General features: G+C 42.4%; 1 protein-coding gene across 1 annotated transcript in view; it reads left to right on the top strand.

Annotated features, from left to right (window-relative positions):
• The window catches only part of LOC120046034 (ABC transporter G family member 20-like), a 45,893-nt gene that overhangs the window by 13,232 nt on the left and 10,549 nt on the right, over positions 1-22,112 (top strand). The window contains exons 3-10 of the mRNA XM_038990945.1: positions 9,879-10,059; positions 11,367-11,463; positions 11,886-12,054; positions 13,262-13,362; positions 18,289-18,359; positions 18,775-18,824; positions 20,033-20,089; positions 20,521-20,591. Of these exons, the coding sequence (XP_038846873.1) occupies positions 9,879-10,059; positions 11,367-11,463; positions 11,886-12,054; positions 13,262-13,362; positions 18,289-18,359; positions 18,775-18,824; positions 20,033-20,089; positions 20,521-20,591 (797 nt within the window). The remainder of the gene's footprint in view (positions 1-9,878; positions 10,060-11,366; positions 11,464-11,885; positions 12,055-13,261; positions 13,363-18,288; positions 18,360-18,774; positions 18,825-20,032; positions 20,090-20,520; positions 20,592-22,112) is intronic.

Here is a 22,112-nt window from a genome sequence, read left to right as displayed (position 1 = left end):
AAAGGTGTTCAAAAATGAGAAATGTGACACAGAAATAGTAAGTGAAATATTTTCCCCCTTATGCACAGTACATCTGTGTATTCATCAGGAAGGGATCAAACATTTGTATACGTTCAACAATACTGGTTACATTGTGGTCTTGGGAAGACAACAGCTTGTCTATATCAGACACTAGCAAGGCTAGTAGATGTGGATGGCAGAATACTATCAACACAGGGCCTGCTTCCCAAATGACACCCTATTCCCTACAGAGGACACTACTTTTGACCACGGCCTTGGGAAGACAACAGCTTGTCTATATCAGACACTAGCAAGGCAAGTAGATGTGGACGGCAGAATACTATCAACACAGGGCCTGCTTCCCAAATGACACCCTATTCCCTACATAGGACACTACTTTTGACCACGGCCCTATGGACCATTTTGGACGTAACCAGGGTTTTAAGGGGATTGTCATACCTTGACAGGAAGCGAGAGCAGGTAAGACCTGCTACTCATCTTATACTGGACAAAACCCTGAGGAGGGAACAGAGAGGCAGGAGCCATATGAATAATAACACTAACACTCTCAAAAGTCAAATAACTCTTCCAAAACACTATATTCGTCACCTAATGACAAAACAAAGAAAAAGGGAACTCTGGTGTACCCAAAAGGCATCTTTAATTTTTTTCTGAAGCATTAAGGCGATTTGCGATCTGGAGAAAATACATTAAAAGGTTAAAACAATGTCACCATAAGTTTGACTATTATCACTTGAAAAATGTTTGATCTATTTCAATGATTTGAACGTTTACAGTATTTGGATTAAAACTAATCAATCATTTACTTTGAAAAGCATTCAAAATCCATTTCCATTACTTGGGAGATGAGCCATCATTCAGAATATCCCCACAGTATTGTAAAACAGTTACACTAACACCTAGAGGTCAATTTCACAGCCAAACTATCTATGCTATTCTATTGGCATTCTATTCTAACAGTGTTCTATTCTATTCAGATCTATTCTATCGACATTCTATTCTAACAGTGTTCTAATCTATTCAGATCTATTCTATTCTAACAGTGTTCTATTCTATTCAGATCTGTTCTATTCTATCGGCATTCTATTATTTTCTAACAGTGTTCTATTCAGATCTATTCTATTCTATCGGCATTCTATTCTAACAGTGTTCTATTCTATTCAGGTCTATTCTATTCTAACAGTGTTCTATTCTATTCAGATCTATTCTATTCTAAAAGTGTTCTATTCAGATCTATTATATTCTAACAGTGTTCTAATCTATTCAGATCTATTCTATTCTATCGGCATTCTATTCTAACAGTGTTCTATTCTATTCAGATCTATTCTATTCTAAAAGTGTTCTATTCTATTCAGATCAACTATATTCTATCAGTATTCTATCAGTGTTCTATTCTATTCAGATCTATTCTATCGGCATTCTATTCTATTCTAACAGTGTTCTATTCTATTCAGATCTATTCTATTCTAACAGTGTTCTATTCTAGCGGTATTGTATTCTACTCTATTTGAAGGTACATTCTGGAACACTGTCACACGCCAACAGACTGCGGAGTGAAAGCTTACTGGTCAGGTCCAACCAGACGTGCACCGAACCTCCATCCACTACCTCCTTAGAGACCTGGCGCTGGATCATCCTGTATAACACAACACACACCACAGAGACAGATACAGTGGATCCGTATAACACAACACACACCACAGAGACATGATACAGTAAGGACCTGTATAATACAACACACACCACAGAGACATGATACAGTAAGGTATCCTGTATAACACAACACACACCACAGAGAATGATACAGTAAGGATCCTGTATAATACAACACACACAAGACAGACATGATACAGTAAGGATCCTGTATAATACAACACACACCACAGAGACATGATACAGTAAGGATCTGTATAATACAACACACACCACAGAGCAGATGAACAGTAAGGATCTATAATACAACACACACCCAGAGACATGATACAGTAAGGATCTGTATAATACAACACACACCACAGAGACATGATACAGTAAGGATCCTGTATATACAACACACACCACAGAGACATGATACAATAAGGATCCTGTATAATACAACAACACCACAGAGACATGAACAGTAAGGATCCTGTATAATACACACACACCACAGAGACATGATACAGTAAGGATCCTGTATAAACAAACACACACCACAGAGTGCATGATACAGTAAGGATCCTGTATAATACAACACACACCACAGAGACATGATACAGTAAGGATCCTGTATAAACAACACACACCACAGAGACATGATACAGTAAGGATCTGTATAATACAACACACACACAGAGACATGGACAGTAAGGATCCTGTATAATACAACACACACACAGAGACATGATACAGTAAGGATCCTGTTTAAATCAACACACACCACAGAGACATGATACAGTAAGGATCTGTATAATACAACACACACCACAGAGCATGATACAGTAAGGATCCTGTATAAACAACACACACACAGAGACATGATACATAAGGATCCTGTATAGTACACACACACCACAGAGGCATGATACAGTAAGGATCCTGTATAATACAACACACACCACAGAGACATGGATACAGAAGGATCCTGTATAACACAACACACACCACAGAGACATGATACAGTAAGGATCCTGTATAATAAACAAACACCACAGAGAACATGATACAGTAAGGATCCTGTATAATACAACACACAACCACAGAGCAAAGTGATACAGTAAGGATCCTGTAGTAATCAACACAACCACAGAGGACATGATACAGTAAGGATCCTGTATAATACAACACACACCACAGAGCAAAACATGATACAGTAAGGATCCTGTATAATACAACACACACCACAGGGAAATGATACAGTAAGGATCCTGTATAAACAACACACACCACAGAGACATGATACAGTAAGGACACTGTATAATACAACACACACCACAGAGACATGATACAGTAAGGATCCTGTATAATACAACACAACACACACAGAGACATGATACAGTAGGATCTGTATAATACAACACACACCACAGAGCAGACATGATACAGTAAGGATCCTGTATAATACAACACACACCACAGAGACATGATACAGTAAGGATCCTGTATAACACAACACACCCACAGAGACATGATACAGTAAGGATCCTGTAAAATACAACACACACCACAGAGCAAACATGATACGTAAGGATCCTGTATAATACAACACACACCACAGAGACAGATAACAGTAAGGATCCTGTATACACAACACACACACAGAGACATGATACAGTAAGGATCCTGTATAATACAACACACACCACAGAGACATGATACGTAAGGATCCTGTATAATACAACAAAACACCACAGAGCAAACATGATACAGTAAGGATCCTGTATAATACAACACACACCACAGAGACATGATACAGTAAGGATCCTGTTATAACACAACAACACCACAAGAGACATGATACAGTAAGGATCCTGTATAACACAACACACACCACAGAGACATGATACAGTAAGGATCCTGTATAATACAACACAGCACCACAGAGCAAACATGATACAGTAAGGACCTGTATAACACACACACACACAGAGACATGATACAGTAGGATCCTGTATAACACAACACACACCACAGAGACATGATACAGTAAGGATCCTGTATAATACAACACACACCACAGAGACATGATACAGTAAGGATCCTGTATAATACAAAACACACACACAGAACAGACATGATACAGTAAGGATCCTGTATAATACAACACACACCACAGGAGACATGATACAGTAAGGATCCTGTATAACACAACACACACCACAGAGACATGGTACAGTAAGGATCCTGTATAATACAACACCACACCACAGAGACATGATACAGTAAGATCCTGTATATACAACAACACACCACAGAGACATGATACGTAAGGATCCTGTATAATACAACACACACACAGAGACATGATACAGTAAGGATCCTGTATAATACAACACACACCACAGAGACATGATACAGTAAGGATCCTGTATAATACAACACACACCACAGAGACATGATAAGTAAGGATCCTGTATAATAAAACACACACCACAGAGACATGATACAGTAAGGATCCTGTAATAGTACAACACACACCACAGAGACTGATACAGTAAGGATCCTGTATAATACAACACCACACCACAGAGACATGATACAGTAAGGATCCAGTATAATACAACACACACCACAGAGACATGATACAGAAGGATCCTGTATAATACAACACACACCACAGAGACATGATACAGTAGGATCCTGTATAAACAACACACCACAGAGACATGATCAGTAAGGATCCTGTATAATCAACACACACCACAGAGACAATGATACAGTAAGGATCCTGTATATACAACACACACCACAGAGACATGATACAGTAAGGATCCTGTATAACACAACACACACCACAGAGACATGATACAGTAGGATCCTGTATAATACAACACACACCACAGAGACATGATTACAGTAAGGATCCTGTATATATAAACACACACCACAGAGACATGATACAGTAAGGATCCTGTATAATACAAACACACACACAGAGACTGATACAGTAAGGATCTGTATAATACAACACACACCACAGAGAACATGATACAGTAAGGATCCTGTATAAACACAACACACACACAGAGACATGATACAGTAAGGATCCTGTATAACACAACACACACCACAGAGACATGATACAGTAAGGATCCTGTATAATACAACACACACCACAGAGACATGATACAGTAAGGATCCTGTATAATACAACACACACCACAGAACAGACATGATACAGTAAGGATCCTGTATAATACAACACACACACACAGAGACTGATACGTAAGGATCCTGTGTAAACAAACACACACCACAGAGACATGGTACAGTAAGGATCCTGTATAATACAACACCACACCCAGAGACATGATACAGTAAGGATCCTGTATAATACAACACACACCACAGAGACATGATACAGTAAGGATCTGTATAATACAACACACACCACAGAGACATGATACAGTAAGGGATCCTGTATAATACAACACACACCACAGAGACAGATACAGTAAGGATCCTGTAAACACAACACACACCACAGAGACATGATACAGTAAGGATCCTGTATAATACAACACACACCACAGAGACATGATACAGTAAGGATCCTGTATAGTACAACACACACCACAGAGACATGATACAGTAAGGATCCTGTATAATACAACACACACCACAGAGACATGATACAGTAAGGATCCTGTATAATACAACACACACCACAGAGACATGATACAGTAAGGATCCGTATAATACAAAACACAACCACAGAGACATGATACAGTAAGGATCCTGTATAACAACCAACACCACAGAGACATGATACAGTAAGGATCCTGTATAACACAACACCACACCACAGAGACATGATACAGTAAGGATCCTGTATAATACAACACACACCACAGAGACATGTACAGTAAGGATCTGTATAACAAACACACCACAGAGACATGATACAGTAAGGATCCTGTATAATACAACACACACCACAGAGACATGATACAGTAAGGATCCTGTATAAACAAACACACACACAGAGACATGATACAGTAGGATCCTGTATAACACAAACACACCACAGAGACATGATACAGTAGGATCCTGTATAATACAACACACACCACAGAGACATGATACAGTAGGATCCTGTATAATACAACACACACCACAGAGACATGATACAGTAAGGATCCTGTAAAATACAACACACACCACAGAGACATGATACAGTAAGGATCCTGTATAATACAACACACACCACAGAGACATGATACAGTAAGGATCCTGTATAATACAACACACACCACAGAGCAGACATGATACAGAACACTGTGTGTGCATGCAGTAAGCTACCTGGTCGGCCTGATCAACAGGCAAGACCAGACTTCCAATTCACGGCTGATGTAAGACAACACGCACACACACACAGCACACACACACACACACACACACACACACACACACACACACACACACACACACACACACACACACACACACACACACACACACACACACACACACACACGTATGTGAAGAGGCATCCATGCAGATGCACACTGTCACAGAGACATACTGGTGACTGTAGTGATGTGATTGGTTCCTGAAGATATTACTGTACCCTTCCTCACCACAGAGTCATCATCACATGTTAGATGCCTTGTTGACATCACTGTCCGTCTGTCCGTCTGTCCGTCTGTCCGTCTGTCCGTCCGTCCGTCCGTCCGTCCGTCCGTCCGTCCGTCCGTCCGTCCGTCCGTCCGTCCGTCGTCCGTCTGTCCGTCTGTCTGTCTGTCTGTCTGTGTGTGGGTGGGTGTGTCCATGTGTGTGTAAGACAGTGGAATGCTTTGTCACATGGCAGTATGGACAGTCATGGACAGTGATTTAAGAGAAGAGATAGAAGAGGCAAGAAGAGGAGGAGAGGAGAGGAGAGGAGAGGAGAGGAGAGGAGAGGAGAGGAGAGGAGAGGAGAGGAGAGGAGAGGAGAGGAGAGGAGAGGAGAGGAGAGGAGAGGAGAGGAGAGGAGAGGAGAGGAGAGGAGAGGAGAGGAGAGAGAAGGCATGAGAACAGAAGAGAAGAGAAGAGAGGAGAATAGAAGAACAAGGGAAGAAGATGAGACTAGACAAGAGACAGGTCCAGAGGTAGGACTCACCTCTTGGTCAGGTAGCTGGTAAAATTATTTCCAAACCCGATGACGCCCCAGTACTCTCCGTTATAGGCCCCTGCAAAAGCCTCGCTGGGACAGGTCACCTAGGGCAGGAGGGACAGGGGACACCATCAGTGACTATAGTAGGTCTTAAATTACACCCTATTCCTCCATCTAGGGACTACTTCTGACCAGGAGGACCGTGTTACACCCTATTTTCTACATCTAGTGGACTAAGTCTGACCAGGAGGACAAGTGTACACCCTATTCCTCCATCTAGTGGGCTAAGGTCTGACAGGAGGACAGTGTTACACCCTATTCCTCCATCTAGTGACTAAGTCTGACCAGGAGGACAGTGTTACACCTATTCCTCCCATCTAGGGACTACTCTGACCAGGAGGACAGTGTTACACCCTATTTCCATCTAGTGGGGACCTAGTCTCACCAGGAGGACAGGGTTACACCCATTCCTCATCTAGTGGACTACTTGACCAGGAGGACAGTGTTACACCTATTCCTCCCATTAGTGGACTAAGTCTGACCAGGAGGACATGGTACACCCTATTCCTCCATCTAGTGGATAAGTCTGACCAGAGGAGGACAGTGTTACACCCTATTCTCCATCTAGTTGACTTAAGTACTGACAGGAGGACAGTGTTACACCTATTCATCTTTCCATAATGAGTGCGAAGAATAAAGCTACCTGAACAGAGAGGACAAGTGTTAACAAATATTCGAATAAATATACAGTGTAACCCTTCATCACCACTAGACACAGTCCTGCTAACAGTAACCCTTCATCACCACTAGACAAAGTCCTGCTAACAGTAACCCTTCATCACCACTAGACAACAGTCCTGTTAACAGTATCCCTTCATCACCACTAGACAACAGTAACCCTTCATCACCACTAGACAACAGTCCTGTTAACATAACCCTTCATCACCACTAGACAACAGTCCTGTTAACAGTAACCCTTCATCACCACTAGACAACAGTAACCCTTCATCACCACTAGACAACAGTCCTGCTAACAGTAACCCTTCATCACCACTAGACAACAGTCCTGTTAACAGTAACCCTTCATCACCACTAGACAACAGTCCTGCTAACAGTAACCCTTCATCACCACTAGACAACAGTCCTGTTAACAGTAACCCTTCATCACCACTAGACAACAGTAACCCTTCATCACCACTAGACAACAGTCCTGTTAACAGTAACCCTTCATCACCACTAGACAACAGTAACCCTTCATCACCACTAGACAACAGTCCTGTTAACAGTAACCCTTCATCACCACTAGACAACAGTAACCCTTCATCACCACTAGACAACAGTAACCCTTCATCACCACTAGACAACAGTCCTGTTAACAGTAACCCTTCATCACCACTAGACAACAGTAACCCTTCATCACCACTAGACAACAGTAACCCTTCATCACCACTAGACAACAGTCCTGTTAACAGTAACCCTTCATCACCACTAGACAACAGTAACCCTTCATCACCACTAGACAACAGTCCTGTATGCAGTAGCCCTTCATCACCACTAGACAACAGTAACCCTTCATCACCACTAGACAACAGTCCTTTTAACAGTAGCCCTTCATCACCACTAGACAACAGTCCTGTTAACAGTAACCCTTCATCACCACTAGACAACAGTCCTGTTAACAGTAACCCTTCATCACCACTAGACAACAGTCCTGTTAACAGTAACCCTTCATCACCACTAGACAACAGTCCTGTATGCAGTAGCCCTTCATCACCACTAGACAACAGTAACCCTTCATCACCACTAGACAACAGTCCTGTTAACAGTAGCCCTTCATCACCACTAGACAACAGTCCTGTTAACAGTAACCCTTCATCACCACTAGACAACAGTCCTGTTAACAGTAACCCTTCATCACCACTAGACAACAGTCCTGTTAACAGTAACCCTTCATCACCACTAGACAACAGTAACCCTTCATCACCACTAGACAACAGTCCTGCTAACAGTAACCCTTCATCACCACTAGACAACAGTCCTGCTAACAGTAACCCTTCATCACCACTAGACAACAGTAACCCTTCATCACCACTAGACAACAGTCCTGCTAACAGTAACCCTTCATCACCACTAGACAACAGTAACCCTTCATCACCACTAGACAACAGTCCTGTTAACAGTAACCCTTCATCACCACTAGACAACAGTCCTGCTAACAGTAGCCCTTCATCACCACTAGACAACAGTCCTGCTAACAGTAACCCTTCATCACCACTAGACAACAGTCCTGCTAACAGTAACCCTTTATCACCACTAGACAACAGTAACCCTTCATCACCACTAGACAACAGTAACCCTTCATCACCACTAGACAACAGTCCTGCTAACAGTAACCCTTCATCATCACTAGACAACAGTCCTGTTAACAGTAACCCTTCATCACCACTAGACAACAGTCCTGTTAACAGTAACCCTTCATCACCACTAGACAACAGTCCTGCTAACAGTAACCCTTCATCACCACTAGACAACAGTCCTGCTAACAGTAACCCTTCATCACCACTAGACAACAGTCCTGTTAACAGTAACCCTTTATCACCACTAGACAACAGTAACCCTTCATCACCACTAGACAACAGTAACCCTTCATCACCACTAGACAACAGTCCTGTTAACAGTAACCCTTCATCACCACTAGACAACAGTCCTGTATGCAGTAGCCCTTCATCACCACTAGACAACAGTCCTGTTAACAGTAACCCTTCATCACCACTAGACAACAGTAACCCTTTATCACCACTAGACAACAGTCCTGTTAACAGTAACCCTTCATCACCACTAGACAACAGTCCTGTTAACAGTAACCCTACATTGACCCTATTGCTTCCTACCATCCAATCACTGCAGACTTTGGAGAAAGCTTTCCTACAGCTGTGTGAGACATCTGACTGTGTTGACTGCTTTCTGTGTTGACCACTGATCATATAAACCCTTGACTGTGTTATCTGTGTGTTCAATTGACTGTGTTGTCTATCTCCTCTGCTGCCCCATCCACCCACTGCAGACCCTGGAGAAAGCCTTCCTGCAGCTGTGTGAGACCTCAGACCAGGTGGGCTCCAAACACAGCACCTCCCCTCTGGGCGGGGTACTAGAGAGCAGCCAATCATTCGAGAGTGGCCGGGAAGAGAGTCAACCAATCCTGGGAGCCGGACCGGAACCAGTAGAAGAGCTTCCCAAATACTCAGGTAAATGTAGGGTTATATGGACACTACACTGTATATACTCAGGTAAATGTAGGGTTGCATGGACACTACACTGTATATACTCAGGTAAATGTAGGGTTGCATGGACACTACACTGTATATACTCAGGTAAATGTAGGGTTGCATGGACACTACACTGTATATACTCAGGTAAATGTAGGGTTGTGTGGACACTACACTGTATATACTCAGGTAAATGTAGGGTTGTATGGACACTACACTGTATATACTCAGGTAAATGTAGGGTTGTATGGACACTACACTGTATATACTCAGGTAAATGTAGGGTTGTATGGACACTACACTGTATATACTCAGGTAAATGTAGGGTTGTATGGACACTACACTGTATATACTCAGGTAAATGTAGGGTTTTATGGACACTACACTGTATATACTCAGGTAAATGTAGGGTTGTATGGACACTACACTGTATATACTCAGGTAAATGTAGGGTTGTATGGACACTACACTGTATATACTCAGGTAAATGTAGGGTGGTATAGACACTACACTGTATATACTCAGGTAAATGTAGGGTTGTATAGACACTACACTGTATATACTCAGGTAAATGTAGGGTTGTGTGGACACTACACTGTATATACTCAGGTAAATGTAGGGTTGTATGGACACTACACTGTATATACTCAGGTAAATGTAGGGTTGTATAGACACTACACTGTATATACTCAGGTAAATGTAGGGTTGTGTGGACACTACACTGTATATACTCAGGTAAATGTAGGGTTGTATGGACACTACACTGTATATACTCAGGTACATGTAGGGTTGTATGGCCACTACACTGTATATACTCAGGTAAATGTAGGGTTGTGTGGGCACTACACTGTATATACTCAGGTAAATGTAGGGTTGTATGGACACTACACTGTATATACTCAGGTAAATGTAGGGTTGTATGGACACTACACTGTATATACTCAGGTAAATGTAGGGTTGTATAGACACTACACTGTATATACTCAGGTAAATGTAGGGTTGTATGGACACTACACTGTATATACTCAGGTAAATGTAGGGTTGTATAGACACTACACTGTATATACTCAGGTAAATGTAGGGTTGTATGGACACTACACTGTATATACTCAGGTAAATGTAGGGTTGTATAGACACTACACTGTATATACTCAGGTAAATGTAGGGTTGTATGGACACTATACTGTATATACTCAGGTAAATGTAGGGTTGTATGGACACTACACTGTAGACGAACATTGCTGAACATTGCTGAACATTGCTGCTTAAACTGTGTGTGTGTGTAGCGGACTGGAAGGTACGAGTCAGGCATGTGATGCCAAAGTGGAGGAACATCGCAGCTCTGATGATTAAGACCGTGGTGCGGATGAAGAGAATGCCAGGGTGAGGAGGATGATGGTGGTGGTAGTGATTTGATGAAGGGGGGTGATGGTGGTGAGGATTATGATGGTGGTGGTGGTGGGGGGGTGATGAAGGGTGGTAGTGCTAATGGTAGTGGTGGTGATGATGATGAAGGGTGATGGTGTTTATGAGGATGATAATGATTATAATGATGGTGGTGGTGAGTATGATAATGATTATAATGACAGTGGTGGGGGGGTGATGGAGGGTGATAGTGCTAATGGTAGTGGTGGTGATGATGATGAAGGGTGATGGTGTTTATGAGGATGATAACGATTATAATGATGGTGAGGATAATGAGGAGGAGGAGGAGGAGGCAGAGGATGATGACGAAGAGGAGTAGTAGTAGAATGAGCATGAAAGATTTCCAATAGTATTTGACCCAGTGTCTGGTATCTGTCCAGGTCCCTGTGTTTCCAGTTCCTGCTGCCAGTCATCCAGATCTCTCTCATGTGTCTGTGTATCGGAGGAGACCCCAAAGAAATACAGGTGGCTGTAGTCAACAATGAGACCTCCTCCAGCTCCTTCAGCCAATCCCTGCTCTCCTTCCTGGACAACTCCAGCGTGCAACAGGTACTGGACCAATCAACTGGGAGGCATTCATTATTGCATACCGTAGCAAAGCGTTTTGCCACGGAAAAGGAAAAACAAGCGTTTCTTATTGGACAAGTTCAGGTTGTCCCTCCCTGTTTCAGTCTGGAGGCGAACTAAATGTCTGTTTGTTCGGTATTATGGGGTCAGACAGAGTTTGTTGTGGAGGAGGGGCCTAGAAGAGGAAGTAACAAGAGTTTCACTCTACACTCACTACCTGTTTACCTCTAGGAAGCTGGTTTCACTTCTGCGCTGCTCTTTATCCAAGAACACGTTCATGTGCTGTGTGTCTGTACAGAAACAAGCCAAGCAAAAGCACTTTCAGAGCGACCTCCATAATTCACCTTTAAAAGGTGTGTTTTGTTATTACAGTACGGAGACACAGTTTGAGCAGCTACCACACTGTCCTCCTGGTCAAAATCCAGTGAGCAAAATGATGTCTAAAAGACACATTATGAGTCATAATACCCATAAAACCTCGCTGTCAAACAGGGAATTGGTTCCAATCATTTTTCCACCATTCATTTATTACCAAAGGGGATTTCAGAAACACTTAAAATAAGGGCTGTGTTTCGTGTAGGTTTACCCTGGTGTGACGTTTTGATAACCGTGTAAATCTCTTTAGGACTTAAAAAAAAAATTGAACCTTTATTTGAACAAGGTGCATTTTATCAATACATTCGTCTTGGTTTTTTCTTTTGTTGTTGCTTTGACTGTGACATGTTGTTGTTTATCTACATTAGTTGAATGCTCTGACTGAAAGTCTCTCTGGATAAGAGCGTCTGCTGAATTACCAACATGTAAATCTGGAAATGAACATTATTCTAATGAGCTCCGCCCCCAAATAAAGACCACATTTGGTTGGTCCGAACCGGACCAAATCTTAACCAATCATAATGTCTGTTTCACAAGTTTGGACAGTACAGTAGAGTACACTTTTTTGGGACCAAATTGAGGCTGGACCGGATGTCTTTGGACGTTGAAATTAAGGCCGGTACAGAGGTGACCAGAAAACGTTGTCTGTGGTCGTTGAAATCAAAGCCAGGGTGGACGGACCAAATTTCAACATCAATGGACAAAGGCATTGGACCGTGCTCACTGGGAAGTAGTCCACTAGATGGAGGAATAGGGTGTAATTTAAGACCTAGCTATAGTCACTGATGGTGTCCCCTGTCCCTCCATGCCCTAGGTGAACCTGTCCCACGCCGAGGCTTTTGCAGGGGCCTATAACGGAGAGTACTGGGGCGTCATCGGGTTTGGAAAGAATTTTACCAGCTACCTGACCAAGAGGTGAGTCCTACCTCTGGACCTGTCTCTTGTCTTGTCTCATCTTCTCACCTTGTTTTTCTGTTCTCTTCTCCCCTTCACTCTCAAACACTGTCAATAACCAGGTTTCCATCCACAGGTCATACATATACATTTTCTTTTTTTTTATCATGACATTTGTGATGAAAACAGTTAGCAGACAGATCATTTGTTCATTCGACATGGTGGGACCTTTTCGTGTCTGTAAAATGCACAAATATTGATATAATAACCATCATATCGAAGTCAACTTGAAGTCATGCGATGACATGTTGTGTGGTCCTCCCACTACGACTCAGGAAACCATGCAGTTTATTAGGCTACAGATGAAACATGTTGTGTGGTCCTCCCACTACGACTCAGGAAACCATACAGTTTATTAGTCTACAGATGAAACATGGTGTGTGGTCCTCCCACTACGACTCAGGAAACCATGCAGTTTATTAGACTACAGATGAAACATGTTGTGTGGTCCTCCCACTACGACTCAGGAAAACATGCAGTTTATTAGACTACAGATGAAACATGTTGTGTGGTCCTCCCACTACGACTCAGGAAACCATGCAGTTTATTAGACTACAGATGAAACATGTTGTGTGGTCCTCCCACTACGACTCAGGAAACCATGCAGTTTATTAGACTACAGATGAAACATGTTGTGTGGTCCTCCCACTACGACTCAGGAAACCATGCAGTTTATTAGGCTACAGATGAAACATGTTGTGTGGTCCTCCCACTACGACTCAGGAAACCATGCAGTTTATTAGGCTACAGATGAAACATGTTGTGTGGTCCTCCCACTACGACTCAGGAAACCATGCAGTTTATTAGACTACAGATGAAACATGTTGTGTGGTCCTCCCACTACGACTCAGGAAACCATGCAGTTTATTAGACTACAGATGAAACATGTTGTGTGGTCCTCCCACTACGACTCAGGAAACCATGCAGTTTATTAGACTACAGATGAAACATGTTGTGTGGTCCTCCCACTACGACTCAGGAAACCATGCTGTTTATTAGTCTACAGATGAAACATGTTGTGTGGTCCTCCCACTACGACTCAGGAAACCATGCAGTTTATTAGGCTACAGATGAAACATGTTGTGTGGTCCTCCCACTACGACTCAGGAAACCATGCAGTTTATTAGACTACAGATGAAACATGTTGTGTGGTCCTCCCACTACGACTCAGGAAACCATGCAGTTTATTAGGCTACAGATGAAACATGTTGTGTGGTCCTCCCACTACGACTCAGGAAACCATGCAGTTTATTAGACTACAGATGAAACATGTTGTGTGGTCCTCCCACTACGACTCAGGAAACCATGCAGTTTATTAGACTACAGATGAAACATGTTGTGTGGTCCTCCCACTACGACTCAGGAAACCATGCAGTTTATTAGGCTACAGATGAAACATGTTGTGTGGTCCTCCCACTACGACTCAGGAAACCATGCAGTTTATTAGTCTACAGATGAAACATGTTGTGTGTTCCTCCCACTACGACTCAGGAAACCATGCAGTTTATTAGTCTACAGATGAAACATGTTGTGATGAACTTCACAGGGGGGTGAAAGAGCACGGTGCTGAGCTTGATGCTCCTTTACAATAAATATCCAGGGTCTTATTCTGGTGACATGATCATCGATACATGACTGCCTTTTGACAAATAAAAATAATCTTGCTCCTATCTATAATAATCTCATTATGTAGACAAGCCTACCCACACAGCCTACCCACACAGCCTACCCACACAGCCTACCCGCACAGCCTACCCGCACAGCCTACCCACACAGCCTACCAGCACAGCCTACCCGCACAGCCTACCCACATAGCCTACCCACACTGCCTACTTACATAGCCTACCCACAAAGCCTACTTGCATAGCCTACCCACACAGCCTACCCGCACAGTCTACCCGCACAGCCTACTTGCACAGCCTACCCGCACAGCCTACCCACACAGCCTACCCACACAGTCTACCCACACTGCCTACCCGCACAGCATACCCGCACAGCCTACTTGCACAGCCTACCCACACAGCCTACCCACACTGTATCTGTGAGCTGTTGGCTAGAGCGCACCTGCCAGGACCAGATTAGACACATTTGCGATTTAACTCAACAGTTTCTGTGACAAAACTATGCGATGGAAACACATTGAACTTCACAAGATTTTATTTCGATACATGGAAACTAGGTCATCATGGACTGACTTTCATCCTCAACAAGTCCGTTTGGTGGAATCACACCACTTGTGGGAGATATTAACTTCTTTATACGGATTTTAGGATTATTCACATGACGATCTGTCGCCAATTGGATGTAAACCGAGCTATTGACTTGTAATGCTGTTGGTTAAGTCCACCATTATAAAACCAAGGTGTAAACCGAGCTATTGACTTGCAATGCTGTTGGTTAAGTCCACCATTATAAAACCAAGGTGTAAACCGAGCTATTGACTTGTAATGCTGTTGGTTAAGTCCACCATTATAAAACCAAGGTGTAAACCGAGCTATTGACTTGTAATGCTGTTGGTTAAGTCCACCATTATAGAACCAAGGTGTAAACCGAGCTATTGACTTGCAATGCTGTTGGTTAAGTCCACCATTATAAAACCAAGGTGTAAACCGAGCTATTGACTTGTAATGCTGTTGGTTAAGTCCACCATTATAGAACCAAGGTGTAAACCGAGCTATTGACTTGTAATGCTGTTGGTTAAGTCCACCATTATAAAACCAAGGTGTAAACCGAGCTATTGACTTGCAATGCTGTTGGTTAAGTCCACCATTATAGAACCAAGGTGTAAACCGAGCTATTGACTTGCAATGCTGTTGGTTAAGTCCACCATTATAGAACCAAGGTGTAAACCGAGCTATTGACTTGTAATGCTGTTGGTTAAGTCCACCATTATAAAACCAAGGTGTAAACCGAGCTATTGACTTGTAATGCTGTTGCTTAAGTCCACCATTATAAAACCAAGGTGTAAACCGAGCTATTGACTTGTAATGCTGTTGGTTAAGTCCACCATTATAAAACCAAGGTGTAAACCGAGCTATTGACTTGTAATGCTGTTGGTTAAGTCCACCATTATAAAACCAAGGTGTAAACCGAGCTATTGACTTGTAATGCTGTTGGTTAAGTCCACCATTATAAAACCAAGGTGTAAACCGAGCTATTGACTTGTAATGCTGTTGATTAAGTCCACCATTATAAAACCAAGGTCATTGTCCAGATTCTTCTCAATGGAAACATGTGCATCTTCAAGTGGCAAATGTGACTGACAAAAAGCATTCCGTTGGATAACATGGATACAAAACATGACAAAGCAAAAACAGGTTTTTAGAAATGTTTGCAAGTTTATAAATGTAAAAAACGGATACCATATTTACATAAGTATTCAGACCCTTTTTTCTATGAGACTCAAAATTTAACTCGGGTGCATTCTGTTTCCATTGATCATCCTTGATGCTTCTACAACTTGATTGGAGTCCACCTGTGGTAAATTTAATTGATTGGACATGATTTGGAAAGGCACACACCTGTCTATATAAGGTCCCACAGTTGACAGTGCATGTCAGAGGAAAAACCAAGCCATGACACAGGATGGTGTTGAGGCACAGATCTGGGGAAGGACACCAAAACATTTCTGCAGCATTGAAGGTCCCCAAGAACACAGTGGCCTCCATCATTCTTAAATGGAAGAAGTTTGGAACCACAAAGACTCTTCCTAGAGCTGGCTGCCCACCCAAACTGTGCAACCGGGGGAGAAGGGCCTTGGTCAGGGAGGTGACCAAGAACCTGATGGTCACTCTGACAGAGCTCCAGAGTTCCTCTGTGGAGATGGGAGAAACTTCCAGAAGGACAACCATCTCTGCATCACTCCGCCATAAAGGCCTTTATGTTAGACTGGCCAGACTGAAGCCACTCTTCAGTAAAAGGCACCTAAAGGACTCACAGACCATGAGAAACAAGATTCTCCGGTCTGATGAAACCAGGATTGAACTCTTTGGCCTGAATGCCAAGCGTCACATCTGTTAGAAACCTGGCACCATCCCTACGGTGAAGCATGGTGGTGGCAGCATCATGCTGTGGGGATGTCTTTCAGCGGCAGGGACTGGGAGACTAGTCAGGATTGAGGGAAAGATGAACGGAGCAAAGTACAGAGAAATCCTTGATGAAAACCTGCTCCAGAGCGCTCAGGACATCAGACTGTGGCGACGGTTCACCTTCCAACAGGACAACGACCCTAAGCACACAGCCATTTGCAAAAATGTGTGTTTTTGCTTTGTCATTATGGGGTATTGTGAGTAGATTGATAAGTGGGGAAAAAATATTTAATCAATTTTACGATAAGGCTGTAACTTAACAACATGTGGAAAAAGAGAAGGGGTCTGAATACATTCCCAATGCACTGTATTCCAGGAAGGCATGTAATGTTGCCAAGCAATAAAGTACTCATGTCTGTTCTGTGGTGTGTGTTGTATTATACAGGATCCTTACTGTATCATGTCTCTGTGGTGTGTGTTGTATTATACAGGATCCTTACTGTATCATGTCTCTGTGGTGTGTGTTGTGTTATACAGGATCCTTACTGTATCATGTCTCTGTGGTGTGTGTTGTATTATACAGGATCCTTACTGTATCATGTCTCTGTGGTGTGTGTTGTATTATACAGGATCCTTACTGTATCATGTCTCTGTGGTGTGTGTTGTGTTATACAGGATCCTTACTGTATCATGTCTCTGTGGTGTGTGTTGTGTTATACAGGATCCTTACTGTATCATGTCTCTGTGGTGTGTGTTGTATTATACAGGATCCTTACTGTATCATGTCTCTGTGGTGTGTGTTGTATTATACAGGATCCTTACTGTATCATGTCTCTGTGGTGTGTGTTGTGTTATACAGGATGATCCAGCGCCAGGTCTCTAAGGAGGTAGTGGATGGAGGGTCGGTGCACGTCTGGTTGGACCTGACCAGTAAGCTTTCACTCCGCAGTCTGTTGCCATGTGACAATGTGTGAAAGAATTCACCCTCAGAGAGACTAGAGTAGAATTAGAATACAATACAATACAATACAATACAATACAATACAATACATACAATACAATACAATACAATACAATACAATACAATACAATACAATACAATGGAATAGAATAGATACGTTGTCTGTGAAAATGGCCACTAGGTGGTAGTGTAACTGTGTGGGTCTTCTGAATGATGGTTTATCTCCCAAATGATGGAGATTGGAAAAGGCATTTTAATGATGATTAATCTTGAGACATTTTTTTTATATTTATTAAATTGATCAATCAAAAGTGTTTTTTCAAGCGATAATAGACTTGATAATGATGCCATTGTTTTCACCTCGTAGTGTGTTTTTGTCACCAGATCAACAGATCGCCATGATGCTTCAGAAGAAACTAGCCGATGCCTTTGAGGTACAACCAGAGTTCCCTGTGGTTTCCTCCCTGCAGATCTACCTGCTCTTTCTTCAATGTGAACGTAGACTTATTGGCGCCGTCTGGCTTTCAAAACCTTATACAGATGATATCTTTATCTAGTGTAATACACACTGACTGCATGGCAGCAGGGTCTTTCTCTCTTCTCCTCATCTGGACTGATCTAAAAACACCATGGATGAAAGTAACAAGGCAAATCAATGCCTACTGGAAACGCTTTCAACCTGTCCAGTTCTTTTTTACATCAGTGCAGATTAATGAAACGTGACGAGGTGAGGAAGTAGCTTGTTCAGACTGTTGAGATGCAGCCCAGCTGTTGAAGTAGCTTGTTCAGACTGTTGAGATGCAGCCCAGATGTTGAAGTAGCTTGTTCAGACTGTTGAGATGCAGCCCAGCTGTTGAAGTAGCTTGTTCAGACTGTTGAGATGCAGCCCAGCTGTTGAAGTAGCTTGTTCAGACTGTTGAGATGCAGCCCAGCTGTTGAAGTAGCTTGTTCAGACTGTTGAGATGCAGCCCAGCTGTTGAAGTAGCTTGTTCAGACTGTTGAGATGCAGCCCAGCTGTTGAAGTAGCTTGTTCATACTGTTGAGATGCAGCCCAGCTGTTGAAGTAGCTTGTTCAGACTGTTGAGATGCAGCCCAGCTGTTAATGTAGCTTGTTCAGACTGTTGAGATGCAGCCCAGCTGTTGAAGTAGCTTGTTCAGACTGTTGAGATGCAGCCCAGCTGTTGAAGTAGCTTGTTCAGACTGTTGAGATGCAGCCCAGCTGTTAATGTAGCTTGTTCAGACTGTTGAGATGCAGCCCAGCTGTTGAAGTAGCTTGTTCAGACTGTTGAGATGCAGCCCAGCTGTTAATGTAGCTTGTTCAGACTGTTGAGATGCAGCCCAGCTGTTGAAGTAGCTTGTTCAGACTGTTGAGATGCAGCCCAGCTGTTGAAGTAGCTTGTTCAGACTGTTGAGATGCAGCCCAGCTGTTGAAGTAGCTTGTTCAGACTGTTGAGGTGCAGCCCAGCTGTTGAAGTAGCTTGTTCAGACTGTTGAGATGCAGCCCAGCTGTTGAAGTAGCTTGTTCAGACTGTTGAGGTGCAGCCCAGCTGTTGAAGTAGCTTGTTCAGACTGTTGAGATGCAGCCCAGCTGTTGATAAAGATACATCCAGTAGTGAAGTGAAACATTCTGTTCCCTCCTCAGGACTTCGTCCAGTATAAGATGGGGAGCATGTCTTACCTGGTCTCTCTTCCTGTCAAGGTAGGACAACAATAAACCCTTAAAACCCTGACTGCACCCTTAAAGGCACCCTATTCCCATAAGGCTCTGGTCAAAAGTAGTGCACTATGTAGGGAATAGGGTGCTATTTGGGGATCACCCTCTGTTGATAGTATTTTGCCATCCACATCCACTAGCCTTGATGCTAACCTGGCTTCCTTATGCTATAGCAACATGTTGTTGTCTTGCCAAGACCATTGATTCTGACGAGGGCCATTGACGGCCGAAACGTCATGATTTTAACTCAAATTAGATTAAAAATTACGTTTTTAAATGTGAGCGAGAGTCGCACCTATTCCTTCTGAAGGACTGTGATGTAGCCTGCATTATTGAATGTATAACCGTGTATACACGGTGTACTGGGAGGAAAATATTCAACTGACTATTTCTCTTTGTCCCGTATCTCTTTCCAGTTTGAGGAGCCCATCTATGGCAGCATGGACTCAGACTTCACCACGTTTGTGACACCAGGAGCCGTTCTGAGGTAGAGATTCAGTCTGAACCTAGTCAGCTTTACTGAGACAAAGATGATAATCTGTTAAAATACTGTATGTCTTATGGTTTCCCTCCTCTTAGAGATTCAGTCTGAACCTAGTCAGCTTTACTGAGACAAAGATGATAATCTGTTAAAATACTGTATGTCTTATGGTTTCCCTCCTCGTAGAGATTCAGTCTGAACCTAGTCAGCTTTACTGAGACAAAGATGATAATCTGTTAAGATACTGTATGTCTTATGGTTTCCCTCCTCGTAGAGGTTCAGTCTGAACCTAGTCAGCTTTACTGAGACAAAGATGATAATCTGTTAAAATACTGTATGTCTTATGGTTTCCCTCCTGGTAGAGATTCAGTCTGAACCTAGTCAGCTTTACTGAGACAAAGATGATAATCTGTTAAAATACTGTATGTCTTATGGTTTCCCTCCTCGTAGAGATTCAGTCTGAACCTAGTCAGCTTTACTGAGACAAAGATGATAATCTGTTAAGATACTGTATGTTTTATGGTTTCCCTCCTCGTAGAGATTCAGTCTGAACCTAGTCAGCTTTACTGAGACAAAGATGATAATCTGTTAAAATACTGTATGTCTTATGGTTTCCCTCCTGGTAGAGATTCAGTCTGAACATAGTCAGCTTTACTGAGACAAAGATGATAATCTGTTAAAATACTGTATGTCTTATGGTTTCCCTCCTCGTAGAGATTCAGTCTGAACCTAGTCAGCTTTACTGAGACAAAGATGATAATCTGTTAAGATACTGTATGTTTTATGGTTTCCCTCCTCGTAGAGATTCAGTCTGAACATAGTCAGCTTTACTGAGACAAAGATGATAATCTGTTAAAATACTGTATGTCTTATGGTTTCCCTCCTCGTAGAGATTCAGTCTGAACCTAGTCAGCTTTACTGAGACAAAGATGATAATCTGTTAAAATACTGTATGTCTTATGGTTTCCCTCCTCGTAGAGATTCAGTCTGAACCTAGTCAGTTTTACTGAGACAAAGATGATAATCTGTTAAAATACTGTATGTCTTATGGTTTCCCTCCTCGTAGAGATTCAGTCTGAACATAGTCAGCTTTACTGAGACAAAGATGATAATCTGTTAAAATACTGTATGTCTTATGGTTTCCCTCCTCGTAGAGATTCAGTCTGAACCTAGTCAGCTTTACTGAGACAAAGATGATAATCTGTTAAAATACTGTATGTCTTATGGTTTCCCTCCTCGTAGAGATTCAGTCTGAACCTAGTCAGCTTTACTGAGACAAAGATGATAATCTGTTAAGATACTGTATGTCTTATGGTTTCCCTCCTCGTAGAGATTCAGTCTGAACCTAGTCAGCTTTACTGAGACAAAGATGATAATCTGTTAAAATACTGTATGTCTTATGGTTTCCCTCCTGGTAGAGATTCAGTCTGAACCTAGTCAGCTTTACTGAGACAAAGATGATAATCTGTTAAGATACTGTATGTCTTATGGTTTCCCTCCTCGTAGAGATTCAGTCTGAACCTAGTC

This window comes from Salvelinus namaycush, chromosome 4, assembly GCF_016432855.1.
Source record: "Salvelinus namaycush isolate Seneca chromosome 4, SaNama_1.0, whole genome shotgun sequence".
Taxonomy (NCBI): Eukaryota; Metazoa; Chordata; class Actinopteri; order Salmoniformes; family Salmonidae; genus Salvelinus; species Salvelinus namaycush.
This window is presented reverse-complemented; position numbering and strand designations above follow the sequence as displayed.